This window comes from Panicum virgatum, chromosome 5N (assembly GCF_016808335.1).
Source record: "Panicum virgatum strain AP13 chromosome 5N, P.virgatum_v5, whole genome shotgun sequence".
Lineage (NCBI taxonomy): Eukaryota > Viridiplantae > Streptophyta > Magnoliopsida > Poales > Poaceae > Panicum > Panicum virgatum.
This window is the reverse complement of record NC_053149.1, coordinates 15794364-15820728: the sequence shown is the minus strand read 5'-3', so window position 1 is coordinate 15820728 and position 26365 is coordinate 15794364. Positions and strand designations below refer to the sequence as shown.

Here is a 26365-nt window from a genome sequence, read left to right as displayed (position 1 = left end):
GGCGAGGGAATCGGCGCGGTGCCCCGCTATATCTGCCCACCTGGCGGCCGACGCGTGCGTGGGCGTCCAGCCAGCTCAGCGCCGCATGCCCACGTGGTTGGCCAAACCAGGAGGGAGGGAAGATTTTTTTTTTCCGGGAAGATGAGTAGATGACCGGGTCTCTCATCTTTTTTTCCCGGACAGGTGCGTATTAGATAGACCAAAGAATTTGCTTGGAATTACCTTAAGCTTCAAATCTTCCATTGTGCTTTGTTTTGGAGCCTTATCCTCAGCGGTTTTGGAGCTTGTCCAATTGTGCTTTGTTTGTTTGCCTCAAAAGAAAAAAAAAGAGTGCTTTGTGTTGTACCTGTGACTTCGCCCGTTCTAAAATTATTTCCTCCGTTTCATTTTAAAATATATGAAGTTTATAATTAATTAATAAATTATTTTTTGCGAGTTAATTAATTAATTAATGAATTTCAGCACATATGTTAAATCGGAGGTACTACCATTTCTATGCTTTTTTTTAGCATTCTAGGTATGGCATCTGGTTGTGGAGGCAACCACGCAGGAAAAATATATACAGAAATAATGAGAAAACTCCTAAGGAAATACTCGCTCTGTTCATAGGTTTGTAAAAAACACAGATCAGCCTGCACCATGCTCAAAGCAAACTGTCGTACCACACCTACACGGTTACGATCGGAGCGGTCCGCGGATTTACTCGAAAACCCCTAAGAGAAACAAACAACTAAAAGTGTGAAAAGAAAAAAAAATCAAGGCACCCAAGTCGACCGCCGCGAAGACGAAAAAAGTCACGCGAGATGGAGGCATTCCTCGGCGAGATCAGCTCTTGCCACGCTTAGCTTGGTGTTGGTGCCCTCCAGCATTTTCTATTCTCCCCCTTTCTTCCATTCCCTTCCCCAAACCAATTAGCAGATCCGCAGAGTAGGGGCACCGCCGGAAGAAGCGCACTTCTTGCTCCTGACGTTCCCATGGATCACCACGCGATGGACCGTGCCGACGCCATCGTCGCAGCACGCTACCACCATGTCCCCGCCGCAGCGCGCGACATCCTCTATCAGCGCGACGTTGTCTGCCTGGCTGCATAGGCGTAGAGCAGCACGTCGCTGGCGGCGAGGTCCGCTCCGCGTGCACTAGCAGCTTGTGGGCTGCAGCGTTAGCACAGTTTGCCAAGAATCCAAGATTAACCGTGAAAACCATGAACCCGTTGGTTTCAAACCGCCGACGCAAGAGCTTCTATGGCTTGAGATGTATTTTACAGGAACTGGTTAACCCGGACTATAAACAGGACGAGGAAATACACAAAACAGGCCTCGTTGCGAATAAACGAAAGCCCAGTAGGAAAAGGCATTTACGGCCCAATATAGTGGGAGCAGCCACGAGCCCACGACGCTGGCAAAGCTACACCACTGCCGTACCCTCTCTCGCCTCGCGCGCGTCTATATACATAGCACATAGCAGCCTCCCTCCACCCTCACCGGAGACCGGACAGCAGCCACCACGCCGCGTCTCGTAACCGCGGCGCGCGCGCGTAGCTAGCGATGGGTGGGCCGGCGCCGCCGGAGCTAGAGGATGATACACCTATGACCGAGATGGCCGGTGGCGGCGAGGACGACGACGGTTCGGCGTCGGCGCCGTTGCATCAGGCCGGCGGCGCGGCGAGGGGGAGGCGGCGGCAGCGCCACGAGGGGTGCCCCGGGTGCCGGCTGGACGAGGCGAACAAGGCCGACGCCGGCGTCCCCTACCGCAACTTCTCCTACATCTGGGCTGTCTGCCTCGCCGCCGGTGAGTTCCCTCTCTCTCGCTCTCTACCCGGCCTAGCTAGCTATTAGCTCCCCCGCTCTCTCTCTCTCTCTCCTGCATGTACCCGATCTTCTTCGTCGCGTCTACTACGACATGGCCGCCTTTTCTTCTCCCGTAAGGCCGTAAGCTATAGCTACCCCTGCTGCGTGTTCGTCGTCGTCCTTGCTAGACCCAAACGGCGTGCTACGGCCACTGCTCGGTACAACGTTTATATAGCTAATAGTACCATTTTGTGCGGCGCGCGGCGCGTCTCGGCCGTCCGATCCATGCATGGTCGTCCCGTGGCTTGCCTGTTAGGGCAACAGCAATGTATATTGCAAAACTTGTCCACGTAGCTAGGACCTACAGCACTGGTCTTTTGCTATCTCTTGCCGCACAGTGGCCCCGTTTGGTTTGTAGCGTGTTAATGAATAGTGACACTTTGACCGCTAATTATGGTGTCAAACAAAACCAGTTTACAAAATCAACTTCAGAACCCCGCGCTAGTGACCCTGAAGAATCTAATGAGGCCTTTGACGTGCGATTAGAGGATGACTACTGTAGCATCATTGTGGCAAATCATCGATTAATTACCGTCATTAGATTCGTCACGAAAAGTTACACCCATCTCTAAAAATATTTTACAAATAGACTTCATTTGGTCTTTCATGCAGAGACTAGAAGAGGCACGTTAGAATTCTAGCGCGAGAACCAAACAAGGCATGTAGTGTCCATAAGGTGGGACCCAGTGGAGAATAAACAAAGTGCAACCCTCTACAAAACCAATCCAATCCATCCTGCCATCGTCCTTTGTACCTGCCCCCTCCCTGATCAACAGTAGATTTGTATTGTTTTATTTTATATGGGCGATCTTTAAGCATATGGCTACCTGCAACTACGGATAATACTATATGGATCATTTGCACAATATATTTGGACTGGTTGTAGGAATTATTTATTGGCTATGGACTGCTTTTATCTAACATTGTGGATGCCCTTATCCTAGGGCATCTATATGAATTTGGTGGGCCAGACCCAGACCAAAGTACATGAGAACTAGTTTGGTACTTGCAGGGAAAGAGTATTTTCCCAACAGACTTTATACTTGCCTATATGGTACAACAGGTACCACCTTATAACAACGGAAGTACTTAGATTTTAGGCCGTGTTTAGATAGAACGCAAAAAAATTTTGCGATGGAATCTTGCTAATTTGAAGTATTAAATAAAGTCTATTTACAAAACTTTTTACACAGATGGGTTGTAAATCGCGAGACGAATCTAATGATGCTAATTAATCCATGATTAATCCATAATTAGTGGGTGGTACTGTAGCATCACTGTTGCAAAATCATAGATTAAGTAGGCTCATTAGATTCGTCTCGCGATTTACAGCCCATCCATGCAAAAAGTTTTATAAATAGACTTCATTTAGTACTCTATACATGTGTCAAAATATTTGATATGACGTTTTTTTTTGCGTTTACGGGGTTTACGGGTAAAGGTCTAAACAGGGCCTTAGTAACCAAAGTTTTACCTCCCTTCGTTTTCTTAAGACGCGCGTTTTCATAAGGCTGTATGTAAGCAATAATGTATGTATTAGTAATAGCAATAATCAAGTATAGAAATGGAGACCACACTTAGCGACAGGGGCGAAGCTGGAGCAAATTCAAGGAGGGTGCACCTGCCTTATGGGTGCAGAGTTGAGTTATGAAGGGTGCGAACACTACTACAGATCGGGCCATTTGTCCCGGTTCCAAAGGACTATTTGTACCGGTTTTGGAACCGGGATTCGGCTGCCGGGACAAAAGCCCTGGAGGCTTTTGTCCCGGGTGGTAGAACCGGGACAAAATGTCCTCGCGATAAAAAATCTTTGCGCCCTGCGGGATTCGAACCCAAAACCTATTGCCTAGCGCATGGGCTTCCTTGCCAACTCACCTAAGTAGTACATGTGACTCGGTAAAGAATAACTCCCTTTTGAACTATCACGTGGTGGGGCCTTTTGTCCGGGTTGGTGCCACCAACCGGGATAAAAGGGTTGGGCCTTTTGTCCTGGGTGGAGCCACCAACCGGGACAAAAGGGGGCCTTTTGTCCGGGTTGGTACCTCCAACCGGGACAAAAGGCCCCTGTCCCCCCCCCCCCCCGCTGGCCCGGCTAGCCTTTGGACCCGGGACAAAAGCCACCTATTGTCTCGGGCCCAAAGGCAACCGGGACAAATGGCCTGGAATAAAGACATATTCTGTAGTAGTGGAATATGGTGAAAATTTGGACATAATTATTGTTTTCCCATTTTTTAGGATGCATTAGCACCCGCTAACATATAATACTAGCAAGTCACGTCTTAGGGTAATCCAAACCTAAAACTACTAGGTTATTTGCAAGCATGCCAAATATATGTAGAAACCAAATCACCCAATGCATAGATTTTTTTGTGTATGTAGATCCGTAATTACTTACTAAGAAAATTCTTTATTTCACACTAGAACCCCCCAAAAAATTCGCTCCTATTTGACACAACACTGCTAGAAAAATGAACACTAGTGTCGGTTAGCAACTCCCTTTAGTACCGGGTGGCTGGCCTGTACCAAAAGGGGCCGTTTAGGTACTAAACAATTTTGCACCAAAAAATTAAAGAAAATAATATTACGAACCCGGAGGCCCGCACACACGCAACGTGGCAAGTCTCGTGAATTTTTCACACATAATTGCGCGTGCGCCGCCGCGAGGATTCGAACTCACGAGCTCCGGCCTCGCGTGTAGCTTCCTTACCATCCCGTCTATGCATCACATGTGACTAGGTGAAAGATGCATATGGCCGGTCCTAAATGTCGTCTTTTAGTACCAGTTGGTGTCTTTGCCCGGTACTAAATGGACGTGTCTTTTTAGTACCGCACTAAAACATCGACCGTTACTAAAAGGCGACATTCAGTACCAGCCAATCTCTTGGGCTGGTACTAAAATGGCTCGGGAGACATTTAAATTTGGACTCGGTACTAAAATGACCGTGGTGCAACTTTAGTACCGAATCAAAATTTAGCCGGTAATAATGTGCAGGAATGAATGCTCATTTTCTAGCAGTGTAGAGTTCAACTTTGATTCCTTATATAACACTCTGTTGGATTTTCCATCCGAGAACCGTTAAATGCCATTTTGCCCATATGAACCCGACCACCCTTCTCCCATCTCCTCCCCTCTGCTCCACACACCGTCATGCGGCTGCCGTGCCCCTGGATGTTTGCAGAGAAGGTTTACACAAACCTGATTTGTGGGTCCATTCGGGATTCGATGGACGCCTAGCTAGACTGGCCACCGAACACCTTTCGCAGACTCAATAGACAATCGGGGAAAAAAATTCTGTACGGACTAGCCAGGGAAAAAATGGAGTACACCACCCCTAACTTTCCACGCAACAAGCACACGCGTTTGAGCACGTGGCGAGGCCGCGAGGGAGTGGCGGCCCAGCATGGCCATGCGCTGCGCGCCCACTCGCACCTAGAGTACTCGATCGAATCCTATTTCGCGCCCGTGTCTACAAAAAATGCTCGGCCTTCCTCCGATCCGGCCACGGGAGGCAGGCCCATAACGTACTGCCGCATTGCCGCCACTGCACGCACCCCTGCTCCAGCCTTTAGTACGGAGCTTCTAGGGGCCGGGACCGACCGGCGGCCCGAGAACGAAATGGCCAGCGGCGATGGCGAGGCCGGCGAGGCGGCGCCGCCGCTGGTGGGGGCGACGACGACGACGGAGCGCTACCGCGAGGGTTGCCCCGGGCGCCGGCTGGCCGAGGCGAACGAGGCCAAGACCGGCGTCCCCTGCCTCAGCTTCCTCTACATTTGGGTCGTCTGCCTCGTCGCCGGTGAGTCCCCGTCCCCGCCGGCTTCCGTCTTCTCACGATCTACCTTGTGTGTGCTGTTTGTTTGTACATTATCCTAGCACTAGCAATATCATTGGAACGCGGTAGGAGCATGAAAAAACGGCAGGTAAATATTCATTAAATTAGTCGCTAAACCCCCTAAGAATGAATGAAAGAGTGTCGGGTGTTTCGTATACACCGGTTAGTAAATATACACGTAGCTTTTTTTAGGAAAATAGCAGGTGCTCTGCTTTTGCATCATATGAGAAAGCAATAGTTAAAATTAGAAAAATGCCATTGCAACTTTCGCGATTTGGAGAAATGCCATTACAATTCGCGTAATTTGAAACTTGCCATTACAATTCGAGTGTACGCTGAGAATTGCCATTTTCTACGCTGCCGGCGACGGAGGGCCCACTTGCAGGCATATGTGTCATGTGCTAGGACAAAAATACCGCTGGGAGACAACGAGACCGGCGGCTGGATCAGCCGCGCTCGCCACCGCTGTGGTGCCCACCTCCGCCGGCGCCGCCTGTCCTCTCGCCGTGCTCACCCGGTGACCAAGCACGCCGCGCTGGCCTTCACTGTCCACGCCGCCTCCGACCCGCGTCACGCACGTCGGCCGTGAGAGAAGGGGATGACGAGAGAGAAGGGGGCGGTAGCTGGCGCTGGAGCTCTCAACGGCGCTGGAGCTCTGGACCGCGGCGGAAGAGGAAGGCAAGGAGAAGAGCTCGACGAACTCGGAGGCGGTGCAGGAGAAGAAGGGCACCCCGGCCTCCCCGGAGACGGCGCGCGAGAGGAGAGTTTTGCCGGTGCCCGGCGGGCCGTCGAGGAGGCAGCCCTTGGGGATCTTGGCTCCCGGCGCGGTGTACTTGTCGAGGTTCTTGAGGAAATCGACGACCTCCTGCAGCTCGAGGAAGGTGACGAATCCGCCGGGGCCGGACGCCTCGCCCTTGGAGACGGAGCCGACGCCGTTGGTGGCGAGGATGTCTTTGAGGTCGGGGTCATTGGGGGCGATGACGGTGGCGCGGCGGCCATCGATGGCGGTGAGCTGGAGGAGGCCGCCGTCCTTGGAGAAGCGGACGCGCTCGACCTTGCCATGCTTGATGGCGTTGAGGAACTCGCTGTAGCGCCAGTGCACGCCCTCGGGGAGGTCGGAGTTGGAGAAGAGATTGGCGGCCGGGCCTCGACCTGGAGCGCGGGGGCTGGGGAAGGAGCTGGAGCGTCGTCGGCGAGGGCGGGGAGAGCACGGGCGAGAGCTTCCGCTGCCTTGACGACGGCGGCGTGTGGGTTGAGGAAGAAGAAGCAGAGGCAAACAAGGCAATACAAAAATACGTACACCTATAAGTGGGTCCTCCGTCGCCGGCAGCGTAGAAAATGGCAATTCTCAGCGTACACTCGAATTGTAATGTCAAGTTTCAAATTACACGAATTGTAATGGTATTTCTCCAAATCGTGAAAGTTGCAATGGCATTTTTTAATTAACCCTTAAAATTACGATGGTAATCCTGACTATGTGCCAGGGTGCCACACAAGATAGGTAGCCCTGATCCCAACAACAATCTCCATAGCTCGGTGACTAAACACCTGTAACATATAGGGATTATTATTTATACTAATTTAGGTAAATAGCCTACGTTGAATATGGGTGCTCGTTCTCTTTCCTTACATTTGAGTGCTGGATGCTACAAGCGTGGGAAGGTATGGTACTATGGAGTCCGAGAGTCAGGGTTCGGATCGTGTTCCCTTAGAAATGCCCAGCTCACTTTATATGCTTTGCTAAGGATGGTAATTGGATCTGTCGGTGCAAGCATCCGCGGGCGCCGCACCTATTTGGGTGCCAAAAGACACCCACGGGTCTCGTGGGTTGGAGCCCGCGATATTTGTGGGTTGGGTGTGGATCTTTATGAAATGGGTACCTTGCGCGGCCGTAATAAAAGTTTGTATAAGATTTTTTCTATAAATTTAATTAAATAAAATTTCACAATCGTGTAACCATTCCCATGCATACTGTAACTTTTCATTTCTATGGCTTATATCCATTTATATTTGATGCTTAATTGACAATTTGTATGCTATTATAATTGATGCTTGATGCACATAAGATGCAATTATTGTTCTAAAGTGCGGGACCCATGATATTTGTGAGTCGGGTGCGGATGCGATATTTCACCCACGGATCCAGTCGAGGGCGGGCGTGACCAATGCAAATAATACGGGTATTGTCGAGGGCGATATTTTACTCCACCCGCACCACACCCAACCTATTTCCATATGTTTAGGAGGCCTGGGTTACAACAAGAGAAAATGGTCTCTCACCCTGGGGTTGATATCTTGTAGGGGAGGTTAGGAGCGCTATACGTGTCCTAGATAGGATCCCATAGGATTGGTGTGCTTCATCACGTCGTGATGCCGGACAACGGGTCTGTCACTGTGTATTGCTCCAGTCCCGTCCGCCAACTCCATCGCAAGACATGGTGCAGGTGTACGGGGTGTTTAGTTCCCAAACAAAAAAAATTTTAGGTGTCACGTCAATGTTTGACCAGATCTTGAGAGGGCTTTTCGAACACTAATTAAAAAACTAATTTCAGAACTCCCTTGGAAACCGCGAGACGAATTTTTTGAAGTCTTTGACCGTATCATTAGCACATGTGGGTTACTGTAGCACTTATGGCTAATCATGCTAATTAGACTCAAAAGATTCGTCTCGTCGTGTACATCCAAACTGTGTAATTAGTTTTGTTATTTAATTACATTTAGTGTTTCATACATGTTTAAAGGGGAGGTGAAAATTTTTGGTAACTAAACAGGCTATGGCCATCAAATTCTGAGTTATTGACACGTGGATATCAAATTCTGAAAGCCCTCATAAATTGAGACCCGTATTTTGAAATTTCTCAAGGAACTCAGAACGGACTTGAGTAGCAACCGGCCGTGGACCCGTACCCTCTCTATGTGTCCGTACTTTTTGAGAAGGACGTGCACGCGGCGATGTGGCGTGGCAGTGGGCAGTGGCAGAGAACACATGTCGCTGTCCGGTTGACGGCAAGCTGATGTGCCGGTGCTCATGTACTACTACACAACAACGTACAGCATCATGCTGCTCGCAAGCAAGCAATGCAAGTGTGCACAAGCCCCGGCAACAAAAGGGCCCCACAATGCTTCCTGTCACCAGCAGGTAGCTATCGGCGGGCGGGTAATGGCCTGTGCGCACGATGTGCCTGTGTCAAGCCGGCCTGCGAGGCTGCTAAAAAAACACACGGCGAAGTATCTTATTTGTCGTGTGTTAAATTGTAGCACACGACAAAGTGGCATATTTGCCGTGTGCCCCAGGTGGCACACGGCAAAGTTGAGCGCCGTAAACCTCCGTCGCCCCTCCGTCCACCTCCGTTCGCCACCTGCGCACGTGAGTGGCACGTGCACAAGATTTGCCGTGTGTTTTGAGGACGGCACACGTCAAAGATAGTAATATGTCGTGTGTTTGGTTTTTACCGTGTGTTCCTAGGGCTGGCACACGGCAAAGATGCAATTTTACCGTGTGCGTGAGGTTTACCGTGTGTTTTATTTTTGACACACGGTAAAGTAGTTGTTTGCCGTGTGCCCGTTTTTTAGCACACGACAAACTATTTGGCACACGACATATTAGCCGTTTCCGGTAGCGATGTTCCTACGGCGATGATCGATCGGTCCGCCCGCCGACGGCGGGCGCCGGTCGCGATCGAGCGAGGGAAGCTTCCTGGAAACCACCGCCGCACCGCGCACAGAGCTAGCTACAGCGAGCGATCGAGCGCCGCCGTCCATCCCTCTACCCAGATCCACGCCCGACCCGTCGCCGTCGGCTCCTCATTCCAGTATTCCACCGGGCGACCGGCCGGGCTGGTGGCGATACGTGCGAGGTACCCCATGAATCCATGATGTCGATCTCGTGTCGTGTGCGGGCACCGCGCGGCTTCTGATTTCGATCGGTCCTCTCTCGATCTTGACCTTTACGCCGACCGACCGATCATGAATCCATCCTGAGATCGGGCGGCCATGATGACAGCTTGATGATAGGCGAACCCGGCTGTCGGCCAGTCTGAACCGCAACGGTTGCATGCATATATATTACCAGATAATAATAAGTGAAAAGTTCAGTTTACATATTTCAACTATCACAAAAATTTGATTTTCTGACTTCAGTTACAAAGTCAAATAACAGAGGTCATCCAGCTCTCAAAACTGAATAAATTTTGATCTTTGGGTGATTTCAAAGGTGATTTTTATTTTATGAAAATTAAAATATTTAATTTAAATAAAACCCACAAGTAATTCATTTAAATAAAAAATGAAACCGTTACTGGTATTTTTCTAAAAATGTAATATATCTATTGGCACTCTACTTGTCAATTGATCGGATTTTTTTTTCATATTCCTAGCATTTTTTTGTAGTTATAATTATTATTTTTTAAGAAATAACATTCAAATAGCAACAAATAGGTTACATTTTCAGAACATATTTTTTGATTTAAAATAAATTATTTTTTATTTAATAGATATAACTGGAATTTTTTTATTTTTTAGAAAAACATAAAGCTACCTTTGAAACCATTCAAAGAACAAACCTTGTCTGGTTTGGACGCCCTCTTTATCATATTTACCCTTTAACTAGGGAACGTATCTAGTGCAAACCACAGTCTTCGTGAAAACTCGTGCAAATCATGGCAGAAAAGTCATCTAAATTCACCAAAAAAATCACACATGTAGATGATATGATGATACCCAATCTTATAAAATATCTTGTCCAAACTCGACTTCGTTTGTGAGATATAAAAATAACAAATTTCTACTTGAAATTTGTTATTTTTATATCTCACAAACGAAGTCGAGTTTTGACAAGATATTTTATAAGATTGTATATCATCATATCAACTACATATGTGATTTTTTTGATGAATTTAGACGAATTTTTTGCCATGGTTTGCACGAGTTTTCACGAAGTTATGATTTGCACCAGATATGTTACCTTTTAACTATTACCTCCATCCCAGAATATAGTTTTTTGTAGGTTTTCTCGAAGCTAAATCAAACCTGTTTAAACTTTGACTGTAGATGTAAAAAACACAAAGATTGATAACATAAAAATAAAACAAACTATCTTAATATGTAACCCTTTCTATTTAAAATAAATTATTTTTAGAAATATTATTAGTCAAAGGTGAAAATGTTTCACTTTAACTAAGTCTAAAAATTGCTATACGTTATTAGCTAAACTGTAACTCCCTTTTTGTTCGGTCGGGTGACGAACAGGGTTTACTTTTCCGACGGAAAATGATTTTCCGGACGTTCTCGGAAACGGAAAATTACCGGTTTTCTGTTTTTTTCCGGATTTTCCGATCGGAAAACGATTTGAAATTCAAATTTCGGTTTTCAACATTTTCTTTCCGGATTTCGGTGTTTTCCGACCGGATTTCGGTGTTTTCCGACCGGAAAATGTTGTTGGTGATCGGAAATTGTAAAATCAGTGAGGAAAAATTAAAAATTTTACAGCACTTCGTCTAATTTTGCATATATAACAGTTCACAAAGCATAATAAATATTTCACACACCAAATATTAATAGGATTCACCTAAAACATGTATGTCCAATTGTCCATACAAGAGACACAATCTAAATCCAATATAATGCAATACCAAGTTCATTGTCCTAGTCATACAAGCCATAGGTTCATTGCAATAATACAATACCAAGTCCATTGTCCAAGTTATACAAGCTGATCATATATAGGACATGTTTTGTTAAATAAACCCAACATGTGTAATAGTCATGTGAGGAATATATTATTTTTACGGAATCTATGTGTGTTTAGTCATGTGAGGGATACTTATTAAGAGTTTACATTTCTATTTCATATACGGATCTATATGTGTTTAGTCATGTGAGGGATATATTGTTTTTACGGAATTTGAATGGATATTTCGTGTTTAAATTATATATACATGTGTAATAGTTCCTTTGCAATACCATATATACCAAAATATTTTTTTACATTGCTAAAACAATGTTTTCCGACCGGAAAGCACCGAAATCTGACCGGAAAGCAACGAAATCCAGTCGGAAAATCCGGTTTTTGTTTTTTATGAATTTTTTTTGAATTTTGAAACTGAAAAATTCGAAATTTCGCCGGAATTCGTTTCTCCGACACAACCGGTAACGGTAAATTTTCCGGTAAACCGGATTTACCGTCTGAAATTTTTTTCCTTGGTGACGAAACGCACGCCAGGGCCCTGTTCACGCTTGCCTCTGGAAATGTCACAGTCGTACGCGTCTCACGTGTGGTCTATAAAGAACGGACGCACCCTCTTCGAATTGGCACCACTGCATTATAGCTAGTTTCTTCCGATCGAGTGTGGCAGCTGCGAGAGGGAGCGAGGGTGGTCGAGAAATGGCTGGCGGCGGCGAGGAGGGCTCACCAGCGGCGGCGGCGCCGCTGCTGCTGCCGGCGGCGCGGGAGGAGAGGAGCAGGATGAGGCGGCGGCGGTGCCGCGAGGGGTGCCCCGGGTGCCGGCTGGAGGAGGCGAGCAAGGCCAGGCCCGGCGTCCCCTACCTCAACTTCTTCTACATCTGGGTCGTCTGCCTCGCCGCCGGTCAGTCCGGCACCGCTCACACTTTCCTCTCGGTTGTTGGTAGTTCCTGGCGTTACGTTTTTCTTCTCTTGGTTCTTCGGCACGCACGCACGCGAGCTCCAGACGGAGCGCCACCCGGCCGCTGCGTCAAAAGCTTCGGCGCGCACGCGCATCACCCCACCCGTACGTTTGCAGTACGTGTTCGTGTCCTGTAGCACTCTCGCTCGCTCGTTTCATCCAGTGGCCTCCAGATAAAAGATACTAGTTTCTTAGTCTATTCATTCACCTTGCAGCAACTGATCCTTTCTCGAATCTTTTTTACTCTTTTTAGGCAAAATGGCAAGAGCTCTGCGTGTACGCGCGCGCGAGAGAGAAAAAGTCCCCCCCCCAACTGTTCTTTTTTCTCTCTCTAAAAGGCAAATTAACCCCGAATGAATTTAAAGAAATCCGGTACTAGTCTGAAGAAACGGCAGCAGGCAGCAGTAATACCGTAACTATCTACCGGAGCGCTTCCCAACGATTAATAAGGAGAGTATAAACCAGGCATTAACCAGCAGGGAGAGAGAGAGTGAGAAATTAAACAAGTAGCGAGAGAAATTACCACTCTACACTAACAATGCATGCTAGGACTAATAATTAGTAACTAATAAGCGCTGCCCGGTTACCGTAACCGTGCAACGGGATCGAGACCCTGTTTGGTTTGTAGTAGCACAAGTAGCACAAAAATTTTGACCAATAATTAGGGGTACTAAATAAAGGTAATTTACAAAACTAACTCCACAACACTGCGCTACTTCGCGAGACGAATCTAATGAGGCCTTTGACCGCACGATTAGAGGATGGTACTGTAGCATCACTGTAGCCAATCATCGATTAATTACTATCATTAGATTCGTCGTGAAAAGTTACACACATCCGTAAAAAGTTTTTGCAAATAAACTTCGTTTAGTACTCCATACATGTGAGATTCTTTTCTCGGAAATCGTGTGCGATAGGAATGATAGGAAACCAGGGCCCGAGCTAGCGATCGAGCTGATCCGATGAAGCCCGGCCGGCTTTCCGTTTCGAGGCCGCCGTGGCCCCGGCGCAGCTGCTGCGCCTCCTGGCACGTCCGTTTCGGGGAGCCACGAAGCTTCGCGGAAGCTGCGGACATACGCCGGCCGCTGGTGGCCGGAGCGGCTCGTGACCCCTCGTACGCGCGCTCGTACGTTTGCTTTGCTAGCGATAGGTATCAACACCGACTCCTTGTTGAACTCTTGTGGTGCCCAGGTATCACATTTACACGTAAATTGGAAAAAAATAAAGCTCTAATGGACCGCACTAGCTAGCATAACTTTTTTCCCCCGAAGTAAACGCACTAGCACAACTGAGAGAGAGAGAGAGAGAGAGAGAGAGAGAGAGAGAGAGAGAGAGAGAGAGAGAGATGCAACGTCGTCCTTGCACATGTACTGGCAGCAGTGAAGCCGTTTCAAACGGGACGGGACAGAGACCCGGCCACCCCTTTCCTTTGTTCCTGCCTCCTAATTTTAGCCAAACCCAAGACAAAACCCCGAAAACAAAGGAAGGAGCTCAGCTCCAGAGGCCAAGAATTCGCACTCGCGCATCGCACAGCTCCTCCGATTAAACTCCACTTGGTCACCTCCTCGTTGCCCAAGGAGCATGTCCGATCCTGGCGCTTCCATGCGGCGGATCCACCGGACAGCCACCACAGCCCACACGTACCCCACCGGCGTCCTCGTCCAGCTCCCGACCTTCGTCTGCTGCCCGGACGACCATGACCGGCAGCGGTGGCGACGGCGCGCCGCTGCTCGTCGGCGACGGGGCGGCGGCGGCGTGGCGCGAGCGCTGCCCCGGGTGCCGGCAGCAGAGGAGGGTGCAGGCCACTGACCGGATACCGTACGCGGCCTTCCTCTACGTCTGGATCTCCTGCCTCTGCGCCGGTACGAGTATAGTGTCCATGCGTGACCGTCACAAACTCAAGAACAATGTGGATAGACCATGGGAATCTGATTCTCAGACAGAGTCAGATTCGGAGCGTTTTTCTATTTCCCAAAAGAATACGCAGGAGGGCTTTGCATCTTAAGACAGAAAATTCAAAGTGTGTCATTTAGATTTTAGAAAAGTAGATAGAGACAAATTCATTTTCATGCCAAAACATCTGCACATAGGACTCATGTGTCGAGTGCTGCTGATAGTGTGATCTGTTCTGATCTTTGGCACTGCCTAAATAAGTGCTGGCGCTTATTCGTGGCGTAGGTTATGGTTATGGTAGTTTTATTTAGGGGTTTTCTTGAGCAAGTTTCAGTGAAGAAACTACTCCAGTTTGTCAGTGGTTGGTTGTTTTTCCTTCATTGGTGCTTACCAGTTGACACCCATGGATTGAGGTTTCAGAATACCGGATGATATCAAATATCGGCTGGCAACATCACTAGGAGGAATTGAGACCACCAGGAGTAGTGGTCCTAAACAGCCTCTGCACTCACGGTTTTTCTTCACACCATGCAGGCATGCATCTCTGTAGTGAAAGCATGCTAGTACAACTCGAGCGTAATATTGATTGGCAAAGTTAGTGACATGAAACTAAGAAAGTACCAACACGTTCATTTTGAACACTCTGCACACGTGATGGGCCTGATGTTTTTTTTTTGTTAAAATGCATTTTTACGGGATGTCTTATACTGTCCGAAATATGTCTACTTTTGTTATCATTTTTTTCTTTTCAATAGCTAAACTCTTATATTTTTCCTTTTCCAGCTCTGCCAATCCAGTCATTGTTCCCGTATCTGTACTTCATGGTATGTGCAAATGTTTAAAATACAAGCTTTACATTCAGTAACATGCCAAACACTTGGAATATTTAGTTAATTAAAATACAACCTCTATTAAATATTCATCCTAATTTGTTGCCATCCAACAGATCAGAGACTTGAAAATCGCGAAAGAAGAGCAAGACATTGGGTTCTATGCTGGTTTTGTTGGTGAGCAGGTTTTCTGTCATTTTCACCGGTTAATTGAGTAAACCTTCGGTTATCTTAATTTGACTATGGTTTATCTTCAGTGCTCTTGATTGTGTTTTACCGATATATTTCATTTATCTTATAGGGGCAACTTATTTCCTTGGAAGAACCATCAGTGCTGTGCCATGGGGCATGTTTGCTGACAAATATGGAAGGAAGCCATGCATTGTGATCAGCATCCTCTCAGTGTAGGGAACATTATATTCAGTCCCATTGTTGGAGCATATACTTCGCACTCAATCAAACAGGACTGAAGTAAAAGTTATTTTGATTCTCCTTTCAGGGTTGTGTTTAACACGCTTTTTGGCCTTAGCACAACTTACTGGATGGCAATTGTAACTAGGGGGTTACTTGGATTGCTCTGTGGCATACTGGGGCCAATCAAGGTATGGCTGGCCCAATGAGCTTACTGATATTTAGGTCCTACTTTCTCATGGTTGCTCGCTGTTAGAATACGGAGAGAGGAAGGAAAGACTGAGAATGCTTATCTGTGTTGAATAGCCCCAAATGAGGATATATATACATGACATGAGAGTACCCAAACCCTAGAATAGGAAAGGACTAAACTACCCTTGACTCATACATGATATTACACTTAACACCCCCTCTCAAATGCAATGTGAATGCAATGATGTTGCATTTGGAGAGTTGACACTAAGCACTAGACTCAAAAGAAACATGAAAAAGATACATCCAAGTCTAAAATCTTGATATCGTCGAAGCGTGCAACTCTTGAACATGTCATGTAGATGAGCTCCTCCACAAGAGGGTATTGCCTTCACAAACCAGTACTTGAGCAAATACCTCGAGTCTTCAAAACCAGTACGTCGACTCCTCAACACGAGCCTTGCTTTGGAGACTTGAACTCGACAACAATAGTGAGATGTGTCAAACCAGCCAAAGATAGAAAGCACCACTGCAAGACGGCAAGCGGCGAGACAGGTAGTTGATGACGACAAATAGACGGCCATTGATCATGACGTGGAGCAAGACGGCTCCGAAAGGGACCAAGAGGGCATTGCCGCACCACAATGATGATGTGATTAGCTAAACCGACGGGACTCAGCTAACCATAAAACAAAACAAAGAAATTGGCTAATCTGACAATGAATTTTGTGGACACGCACGGTATTGACGAACTGAAGGTATGCAATTGGACTTGGATTGATAATGACTTAGATGAACACAGAAGAACATGACACTGACTAATATGCTAGCACAATGGAGATGATAAATAGCGGAAATATATGTCAATATACTATGGATAGGCAGCAGCAAGTAGCAAGAAGCAAGCAACAAAAGATGGCAATGGACTGATACAGATAGGCAGTAGATACTAGCACAAGGATGCAAATGCAATGCTGGCATGCTGCAAGCAAGACATGGATACATGAACAGAGCAGCACTAAAGTTGAGCAACCTCCGCAACCGGGCCTCCAGCAGCCCAAAATGGGGCCCAATATGACGCTTTCAGGACCATTTGGCTTGACCTCACGGGTAGGCAGCCAGGCAGGAGGGGTTGACGGCGGCACTGATGAAGAGCTGTGATGGGCGGCAATCGATGAAGACGAGGCGGCGGGCGGCGGCACGACGGGACGAGAGGAGGCTGCAACGGCGGCCAGCGGACAGGGGCCGCGCGCGCGCAGACGGCGCGCGGTGGCGGCAGGAGGTGGCCGCGACGGCGGCCGGCGACGCGCAGACGGCGCGCGGGCGGAGGGAGGGAGGCCACGACGGGCGGTGGCGGAGGACGACGGCGCGGACGGGCGCCGTGCGACGGGCGCGGATGGATCCGCCGCAACAGGCGGTGGACAGAGGATGGCGGCGACGGATCTCCCCACTCCCCACGCCTGACGACGAGCGGGCGCGGCGGTCGATCCGCGACGGGCGGATCTGCACCGCCACCGCCCCCATGGCTGGACAGAGCGGAGGAGGGCTGGGACGGATGGCACGCCGGGCGGCGACGGGCGGATGAGGGCAGGGACGACCGGATCGGCCGCGATGGGAAAAAAATTGGTACGCTGCTCTGCTCTGCTGCTTCGACTCAACCTACAACAGGGAAAATGGGTTTGGGGCATGGATTTGCTGCCCCCAGGAGCAAGGATGGATCCTCCCGGGGGCAGCGTAGCGGGATGACGAAGGGTGGCGGACCGGATCTAGAACCGCAGCTGTGATACCATGTTAGAATACGGAGAGAGGAAGGAAAGACTGAGAATGCTTATCTGTGTTGAATAGCCCCAAATGGGGATATATATACATGACATGAGAGCACCCAAACCCTAGAATAGGAAAGGACTAAACTACCCTTGACTCATACATGATATTACACTTAACACTCGCATCTGTATTTTATAGGCCTATGCTTCAGAAGTCTGCAGGAAAGAGCACCAAGCTGTAGGAATATCTCTTGTAAGAGCAGCCCCTTCTATATTTTGTGTTCAACTTCTTCCTTGAGCAAATTCTTCAGTTTGTAATGCTTATTTTTACTTGGAGCTAACTTATGTCTAACATAATGTCCTAGGTTACATCGTCACGAGCGATCGCTCTTGTTATTGGACCTGCTATTGGAGGCTTTCTTGCACAGGTGAGGATTACCAGTTTGTGCCTGCATCATGTATCTCTTCATCAGAATTCATCCCTAATGCGTTCGCAGAAGAACTTAAGAAAGCACAATAAAGTTACAAAAGAGGGTATCTGTAGCTGTTCTGTTCTGCACCCCCCCCCCCTCGCCCCCCAGAAAATAATAACCGAGCTGAAGCTAAACATTTTCATCCAACAAGATTGTAAGAATAGAACATAGTATATGGAACAAAGTTGGTATAATTATATCCTTAGGTTAATTTTCACTGTATATACACAGAAGATTTGCATCTATAGTGTAATAAAGAAACTATTCAAAAATATATGACTAACATTATCTATCCTCTATGCTTTATTAGCCAGCAAAAAAGTACCCCAATCTTTTCTCTGAAGAGTCCATATTTGGGAGGTAAATTTCTTATAATCATACTATTACTATAATATGTTTTCTGTGGTTTTCAGTCTAGATAGACCTTTAAATTTGGATGTATTTTCAGGTTTCCATACTTCCTCCCTTGCTTCGTCATATCGGTACTAGCAGCTGGATCTTGTATTGCATGCATTTGGCTTCCGGTATACCACCTCATCTCCCTTTTAATTTTTCTCTTGGAAATCTAACTAGCTACATCCTTTCAAGAAAATAAATGAAATTTTATTTGGACCTATATGTCTCCATTCAGTGCAACATTTTTTTTCTTGCACGAAAAAAATTTCTTTTGAAACCTTCTAAAGACCTCGAGAAGGTTCCTCAGAATTTTTTCCCGTTTTCTCAGGAAACGCTGCACTTTCACAATGATGACAAGGTAGAAGCTATTGATGAACTGGAGGCACAAGCTGGTGACTCCGACTTAGATGCTCGAAAGTCTAAAGAATCTAGAGGTGAATCAACAAAGAATCTGCTAAAGAACTGGCAATTGATGTCAGCAGTAATCCTCTACTGTATCTTTTCTCTGCATGACACAGCTTATCTTGAGGTAGTGTTCACTTTTGGCCCTTGAAATGGGTTGTAATAGGCTGCACAAGGGGATGCTAATATGTTGTGAAAAAACTATATTCAGATATTTTCACTTTGGGCAGTTAGCAGCAGAAAATTTCGGGGCCTGAGTTTGACATCCCAGGATGTTGGAACTGTTCTGGCCGTCTCAGGTGTGTTTTGTTTTTCCAAGTTTTATGCCAATGATAACTGAATATGAGAAGCACAATCAAATTACTATATAAATAGCACTCCTATTTACCACCTCCTGTTAGCATTTTCATTGAATTATTTAGCTGACAGTAACTTCATTTATTTTATTTTTAGGTTTTGGTGTTCTTGTATATCAACTTGCAATTTATCCTTTCCTTGCCAAGTATTTTGGACCAATCAAGCCATTTCGTCCTGCGGCGGTATGCAACAAATGCATCTTCATGTGGTTTGCTTTTGTACACTCTTGTAAAAGAAATTTGAATCTTTAAAAATAGTTTATAATATATGGGGAAACAAATATGTATCAATGCGATAAAATGAATCAAATCAAAATTATTAGATATATATATTTGAATGTTATGTAGTGTAGAATATCAATTGATTCTTTTTATGGAGACTGAAGAGGTGCTCCTTGCATAAATTTTTCTAAAAGAGGTGTATTGAAGCAAATTCCCAGCTTTATCAAGATACTTCAGTTTACTTTATAATTGCCCGTAATTAATTTAAATGAGTTTCTGGTTTAATAGGATTTATCATTTTAGTGCAAATTCTTCCTTTTGAAATGGAAAGAAATATTCTTTTGAAACAGATTTCTAGTACCAAATTCAAATGTACACTTGTTTAGTAGGTCTTATCCATACTTCTCCTTGCAACATATCCCTTCATGACCAACCTACATGGGCCGGAGCTCAAGATACTTATCAACATTGCATCGGTTTTGAAGAACATGTTTGCTGTAAGTCCAGTTTCTATGAACATGTTTGCCGGACCATGTTGGTCCTTTTCCTTGTTTCTTTGTTCTTGAAACTTATATAAACCATCTTTTATTCCATCCTAACACAATGACAGCAGTGCTTTTGATGGCTCGAGGAAAAGTTTCTATGGTTTCTTTTGTCGCCATTGGCAACTAGAATAGGGAAACTTTGGTATCATCTGTGCTGATGTAAATGAGCATTAATTTAGTGAATTCTCGGATAATGCACAATTATCTTCTTTTAGAACTTTAAGTTGAGTCATTTCAAAAGGGATTAATTTTTTTTGTTGCAAATAAATTCTGATGTATCATCTGAACAAAACAGGCTACCATTACTATTGCGTGCAACATTCTGCAGAACACTGCAGTGGTACGTGTCAATTCAGTCTAATAACCTCATATCTGACAATGCATTTGCTCATCATTTTTGCTAGACTCTCACTTCTCTGATGAAACATGCGCAGACACAAGAACAGAGAGGTGTTGCAAATGGCATCTCTGTTACTCTGATGTCAATGTTCAAAGCTGTCGCTCCAGCAGCAGCAGGGATTCTGTAAGTATTTTCTTTTGGTTCTATTTGTCTTTTATGTCAAGAAATCAACTATTTTTCCACATAACAATAAAATCATGAATTAACATCGGTTAACTTGTTTTCTTGCCTTTTCACAGGTTTTCATGGGCTCAGAAACACATCAGCGAGCTGTTCTTACCAGGTAAAGGATATATACATGGTTCCTCCAACTTTGCCATTTGCCTTATCTTATAATGATTACAGGAAACTAAATCTAAGTGCATATATTTGTTACATTTACACAAAATGCAGGTGATCAGATCCTGTTCCTGATGCTAAACATGGTGTCCGTAATTGGTCTAGTTTTGACATTCAAGCCATTTTTCTCCCTGCCAAATGCGATGAGTCATTCGTAACCCTGTGTATATGAAGTTTGTTAGTTGTGAGTTACATCAGGTGCACTGTTAGATTACAGTCATGGGTTTTGAACTGCAAGAGTTCATGTATTGTAATGGTTCATACTTTTCGCCTTATGTTCAGTTAAGTAATCAGATGCAATGGGTTCTCTGAATTTTTGCATAGAAATTGAAGGACCAAATGCTTCACTGATATCATAAAATGGAAATGAGATACTTCTTGCCATATTTTGTGCCATGATCCTAACTTGTCTCAGTTATACAGATGTTATATTTCAAATTAAATTGAATGCACTCTTATTGAAGGGAGTGAAGCACATATACCTTTATGATTGGTGTTCTTGCACCTAGCAATTGTAGTTTTTCCCTCGTTTTTTTTTCAAACTTCAAGATTTTGCCCTTACTATCACAATCAATTTAACTAGGGGCAAGTGCAAAAAATATAGAGATCTGAATGATGTTTGGAAATTGTCCAACTCCTGAAATACCACCTTTTTATCAATAAGGTTTATGTATTGTGAACAGATGAGCAAAAGGAACAACGACACAGCGATAAAACTGAACCTTAATTGCAATCGGTAGGAACAAAAGCTACAAGTATTTTAGTAGACCAGACACTGTAAAGAATTTGAGAACAATAATCATGAGTATCATGAACAATACAATTGTGCATTTGCGTAAACAAATCTGCAACAATTTACAAAAACTGAAAACACGTTCAACAAACCACAGCCCTCAGATTGTAAGCCTCTAGATTCATGATATTACTTTTGGGGGAAAAAAAGAGCTTCATGATGCTCATGCCATATTTCCGCCTCACCAAAAAGGTGGTAACCAAAGAAGAAGATCAGTGGCGGATCTAGGAATATATCAAGGGGGGCTGAGTTTCTTCTTCCTCTCCCTTCCTTTCTTCTTCCTCATTTTTAATCCTCAAAAATGGAGAAGGGGCTCAAGGGGGGCTCCATTGTTTGTGGGGGGTCTAGGTAGACCCACCGCTAGCTCTGCCCATGAAGAAGATGGATACAATGTTAGTGTTGATCTCCACCGTTTGGGCCCAACGGACCAAACGGGCCTTGACACACACCCTGATCGGGGGCGCCCAGCCCGTGGAAGGCTGGTGGGCCCCCGTCACGCATCACACATATAAAAGGAAGAAGTGGGGGTCAGGGGCACACGGTCCAAAGTTCGTCGCCCTTTGCCCCCATCAACAGAAACCCTAGCCGATCGGGGGATGTGCTCAAGCGGCGGGAAGCTCCACCGGCGCCAGCTACTGCACCATGCCACCTTCGACTGCGCCATGCTACGCCGCCGCTCCTACATACCTCGACGACGACGTGCCATGGAGGTCGCAGAGGTCACATAGAAAGTATGTCTAACCTATCGATCTACATCCTAATTGATCCAATAGTTCTAACATTGGTATCAAGAGCCTCGATCTAGTGTGTAGATTGAGATGGATTGGATTCGGTCATGAATCGAAAGAGACAGAGGAAAAGAAAGAAAGAAACCAAATCGATCTCGGATCGAGAAAGCAAACTGACCCCAAACCCTAGTTGGTCTAGTGGATTCGATAGAGAGCGTCATTTTGATGCGAACTGGAAGAAATAAAGACAAGAGAGAAACAATTCGATCTCGAATAGATGAAGAAAAAAAAGAAAGGAGAATTCTAACCCTAACAGTCAAGGTGACTCACCTCGGTGAGCCGCCCCATGGGCGCGCGCTCACCCTGAGTGCACCCCGGCGAAGCTCCTCGACGGAGCCGCGCGCGACTTGGTCGCCCGCGGCGCCGACGAGAAGGCCCGCAAGGGTGCCGGCACAGGCGAGCTATGGCTTGAGCACGGCTCGGGTCGGGGGAAGAACATAGAAAAGAAGCCTCGGGGCCGCCGGTTTTGGCATGGTGGCGGATTGTGTAGCGCGCGGCATGGCCATATGTGCGCACCGGCGAGGATCCTCGCAGTAGTGCCCGGCTACTGCTCCACCGGCCGCCGGTGAGGGTCGCCGTCGCTCGTCTCGAGCAGAAAGAAAGAGGAGAATGGAAGAAAGAAGGCTCGGGAGGGTACTGGCTGCTTGCCGGTGACAGGAGCTCGCAACGGGTCGGCGACTGCAGGCGGCGGCGCCGCCACCAACTCGGGCCGGCTGGGGCAGGGAAACCAGGGTTAGGGTTTCCGTTGCCTTATACCCTGATCGGTGCGGTCCACCGTTGGATCAAGCGAACGGTAGAGATCGCCGCTGGGCTAGCTGCACTGATTTGAGCCCATGCGGGTGGGAGAGCCGCGCGATGCCGGGCCGGTTCGGCAGCCCGATGGTTGGCTGCTGGGATTTAGGCCCAGGCGGGACCAACAGGGTGAGCGGAGCGGGCAGTGTGCTAGTTGCTGGGCTGCGCAAAGACCGTGGGGCCTTGGCCATTTTCCTTAACTGGGCCGAGTGCACAGTGAAGGAAAGAGCTCAGTTTTCTATTTCAGAAGCCCTTTTCAGTAAATGTTTATTGCATTTTGTATAGTTTGAGTCTCTACTCAATTTTGAACCAACGGGATAAATTGTTTAGAGAGTAAATCAGTATAAAGAATTGTTTAGAAGTTTAATTACTTCTGAAATGAAAGAAAAGTTCTCCGCTGCAATAAAGAAAGAAAAAGTTTTTTGCTGCCATAAAGAAAGAAAAGTTTTTCGCTGCCATAAAGGAAAGGAAAAGATTTTCGTTGTTATACATTTGCTATCTTTCAATTAAGTCAGAACCAACGAGAAGATTTAATTGAAAGAATAGTTTAAAAGATCTTAGATGAGTTTTTCCCTGTGGGTAAAAGCTACATTTAAAGTTTAATCTTCAGAAAAGCTTCCGCTGTTAAAAATCAAAGTTGAGTTTTGGCATTATTTTGCTATTTGAAGTCTCAAAGTTGAGCATCACTGGAATCATAAAGATAATTCTCAAAGGAGAGAAAATTTAAAGTTAATTATAGTATTGTTATTTTTTGACCAACGTTGATGATAACAATATTATATTTTTTATGAGTCATAGCTTAAAATTTAAAGTCTCTGGTATATGTTGCATCAAAGTGACCATTTTCAGAGAATAGATAAAGAACTACTCTTAAACTAGAGATATGTATTTTCTAGTTTTTGCTGCGACAAAGTTAATTACCCTCTAATTAAATTCGAACCAATGCGAGAATTTAATTTTGAGGAGAAGATATATGGTTTTAAAGTAATTGAATTTTCCACACATTATTTCCGTTTCTACCCAACAGTGATGTGGAATTAACGTAAAAGGAAGATATTTTATTCTATTTCTGCCCAACGGTGATATAGAATAGAACTTAAAGTTTTAATTATTGTATGTTCAGACAAAGATTTGCATGTAGTCCTTCTTGAAGGGACAAAAGAAAATGAACTGAGTACTTGCGACTCATAAAGAAAGAAAGTCATCACAAGAAAAAGTGTATTCTCTTTAAAGAATGTCTTAAAAAAGAAAAGTACTTATGGATATTGATCCAAGGAAAAGAAGATAGAGCAATAAGAGATTGTTTTGAGAAATATCTCTTATGTACTCTCTATCGAGTATAATTCATTTTGAGTTCATTCAAAATTATGATAAGTCATACATGTTTAATTTGACCAACGTCGGATTAAGCATGTGTGTCATGAAATATTCAGATTTATTTCAGAATTTGATATGAGCCAATCCTGACATTTGTGTCTGGAAAAAGTATGAAACAATACCCGCATGACGGGGTAAAGTTGACATAGTGCTAATCCCGCATGGTGGGAGAAAGTTGTGATGACTCATGTGCTGGCCTATCCCACACTGGGAGAAAAGTTTGGAGTTGCTTTGCTATTCTAGAATTTATCAGGCACTTCAATTGTGTCACAGTGATTTAGCACTCAATGAGTTTTAAGAAGAATGAAAATTTACATATGAACCTCAAGATAGGTGATATGCGAGCGTGACTTGCAAAAGGTCTGAAATAAAGGACTATGTTGAGTCCTTAAAGTGAAATGAATGAAAAAAATATCATATGAAATAAAGGACCCTGTTGAGTTCTTAAAATATAATGAGTAGCAGGTACTCCCATACGAATTAAAAAAATTACTTTGTTTTGCATGACGTAATCATGTGGATAAAGTAATAAAAGATTCCTCATTCACAAAGTTGTGAATAGTTTTCGAAATTATGGCAGAAAAGTTCAAGCCACATTTCGAGGGGGAGAAATATGAGACGGTTAAGAAAGATACTCCCCTGTAATGTGCATTGAAAGCAAGAGATGATCTATTAAAGAATGAATGTGATCGTCAGGAGGAGTACAACGGTCACTATACTGATACTCACATGTAAAGAAATAGCTAAATTCCAGCATTCATGCTGGACGACCCTCAAATATAGTAAGATGGTGCTTACAGAGCACATATAAAGTCTTTAACAGATAGAACCCAATCAAAGAGATTTATTGATATACCATCCTTACAAAAGATGGCAAAATCTGGGGGAGCATGGTATGGAGACCTAAGACTTGAAGAGAAGTGGGAATTTGTGTCCACTTCGATGATTCAAGAACAATAAGTTTCTCATACATGCTGATGTTGTATACAACACATGTTGTTAGCTCTCAAAGAAAATGAATAAAGTAAAGAAGAAACTTGTTATGCAGGATCTCATTAGTCCATTGCCATTTGGCAAAAAGGAGGTACAACAGCCCTATATAAAGTAAAGAAAATCAAATTGATGTCGATTCCACCTCATTTGAAGAAGTCATAAGAATTTCATGTGTTAAGTCCATGGGAAAAGGAATGATTCCTAAAAGAGCCATCACAGTAGGTTATAATGGACCTACAAAGCGAAATGTGACTCCAGAGGAAATGTTGAAAGATATAAAGTAAGACTTGTGTCAAAAGATATAAAGTAAGACTTGTGTCAAAAGATAAAAAGAGAAGAAAGTTTGGGTTTAAAGAGATTGAGGAGGACAATAGTTTTTAATCAAAGCAAAAGAATGGGAAATATGATTTCCACATCTTAAATGAAGATATCATCCTACTTTCTAGTGCTGGTGATAATATGCTGTTATAGATAAAGAATTCTTGTCCTCAAGTTTTTGATCTCGGTGATGAGTTTTTCATTATACGAATTGAGACTCATCGAGATAAAAGAAAGGGGTATTATGGTTACTGAAAAGGCATACTCATAAAAGGTTCTAAAGAAATGTAGTATGCAAATTTGTAAACCTACGCTTGTTCCTATCGTCATGGGTAATAGTTTTGGGAAACTTAGTGTTCTATGAACCAATGTGAAATAGAAATAGTCCCATATGCTTCGGCTGTTGGAAGCTTTATAAGCGCGCAAGTAAAGAACTTACCCTGACATAGTTTTGTGTATCCGGGTTACTTTGGCAAAAGTACAATCCAGAGATAGATCACTGGAATTGAAATTGAGAATGCTGGCCTCATGCTAAGTTGGAAAGATCAAGTACTATCAAAAGGTTGTGAGTACAAAAGTAGACCTTGTGAAATGTGTAGCGAAATTCACAATTGTCGCTAACTTTCATATTTGGAGGTTTTGTGTGGAAAAGCTCCAAAACAAAGTAATTATGATCAATGTGATGCAAATATATAGTATAGCATGATACGAGGCCGAGGGACAGGTAAAATGGTTAAGAGAACCTGTACCCGGAGTTGATA

The 26365-nt window shown here is 45.1% G+C and overlaps 1 protein-coding gene across 2 annotated transcripts; it reads left to right on the top strand.

The window, feature by feature from the left end:
• The first annotated feature begins 12000 nt into the window (after positions 1–12000).
• LOC120673523 (protein ZINC INDUCED FACILITATOR-LIKE 1-like) lies at positions 12001–20929 on the top strand. 2 transcript variants are annotated; one of them, XM_039954383.1, is made up of 17 exons: positions 12001–12261; positions 14995–15035; positions 15158–15218; positions 15343–15445; positions 15541–15643; positions 17610–17663; positions 17776–17838; positions 18194–18243; positions 18332–18407; positions 18608–18808; positions 18893–18980; positions 19135–19220; positions 19649–19756; positions 20100–20144; positions 20239–20327; positions 20444–20487; positions 20598–20929. In XM_039954383.1, the coding sequence occupies exons 1-17, from the start codon at positions 12060–12062 to the stop codon at positions 20699–20701; spliced, it is 1518 nt and encodes a 505-aa protein (XP_039810317.1). In that variant the 5' UTR covers positions 12001–12059; the 3' UTR covers positions 20702–20929. The 2 variants fall into 2 exon arrangements, with proteins under 2 accessions (XP_039810317.1, XP_039810318.1); XM_039954384.1 differs by lacking the exon at positions 12001–12261 and adding an exon at positions 13645–14180.
• The last annotated feature ends 5436 nt before the right edge of the window (positions 20930–26365 follow it).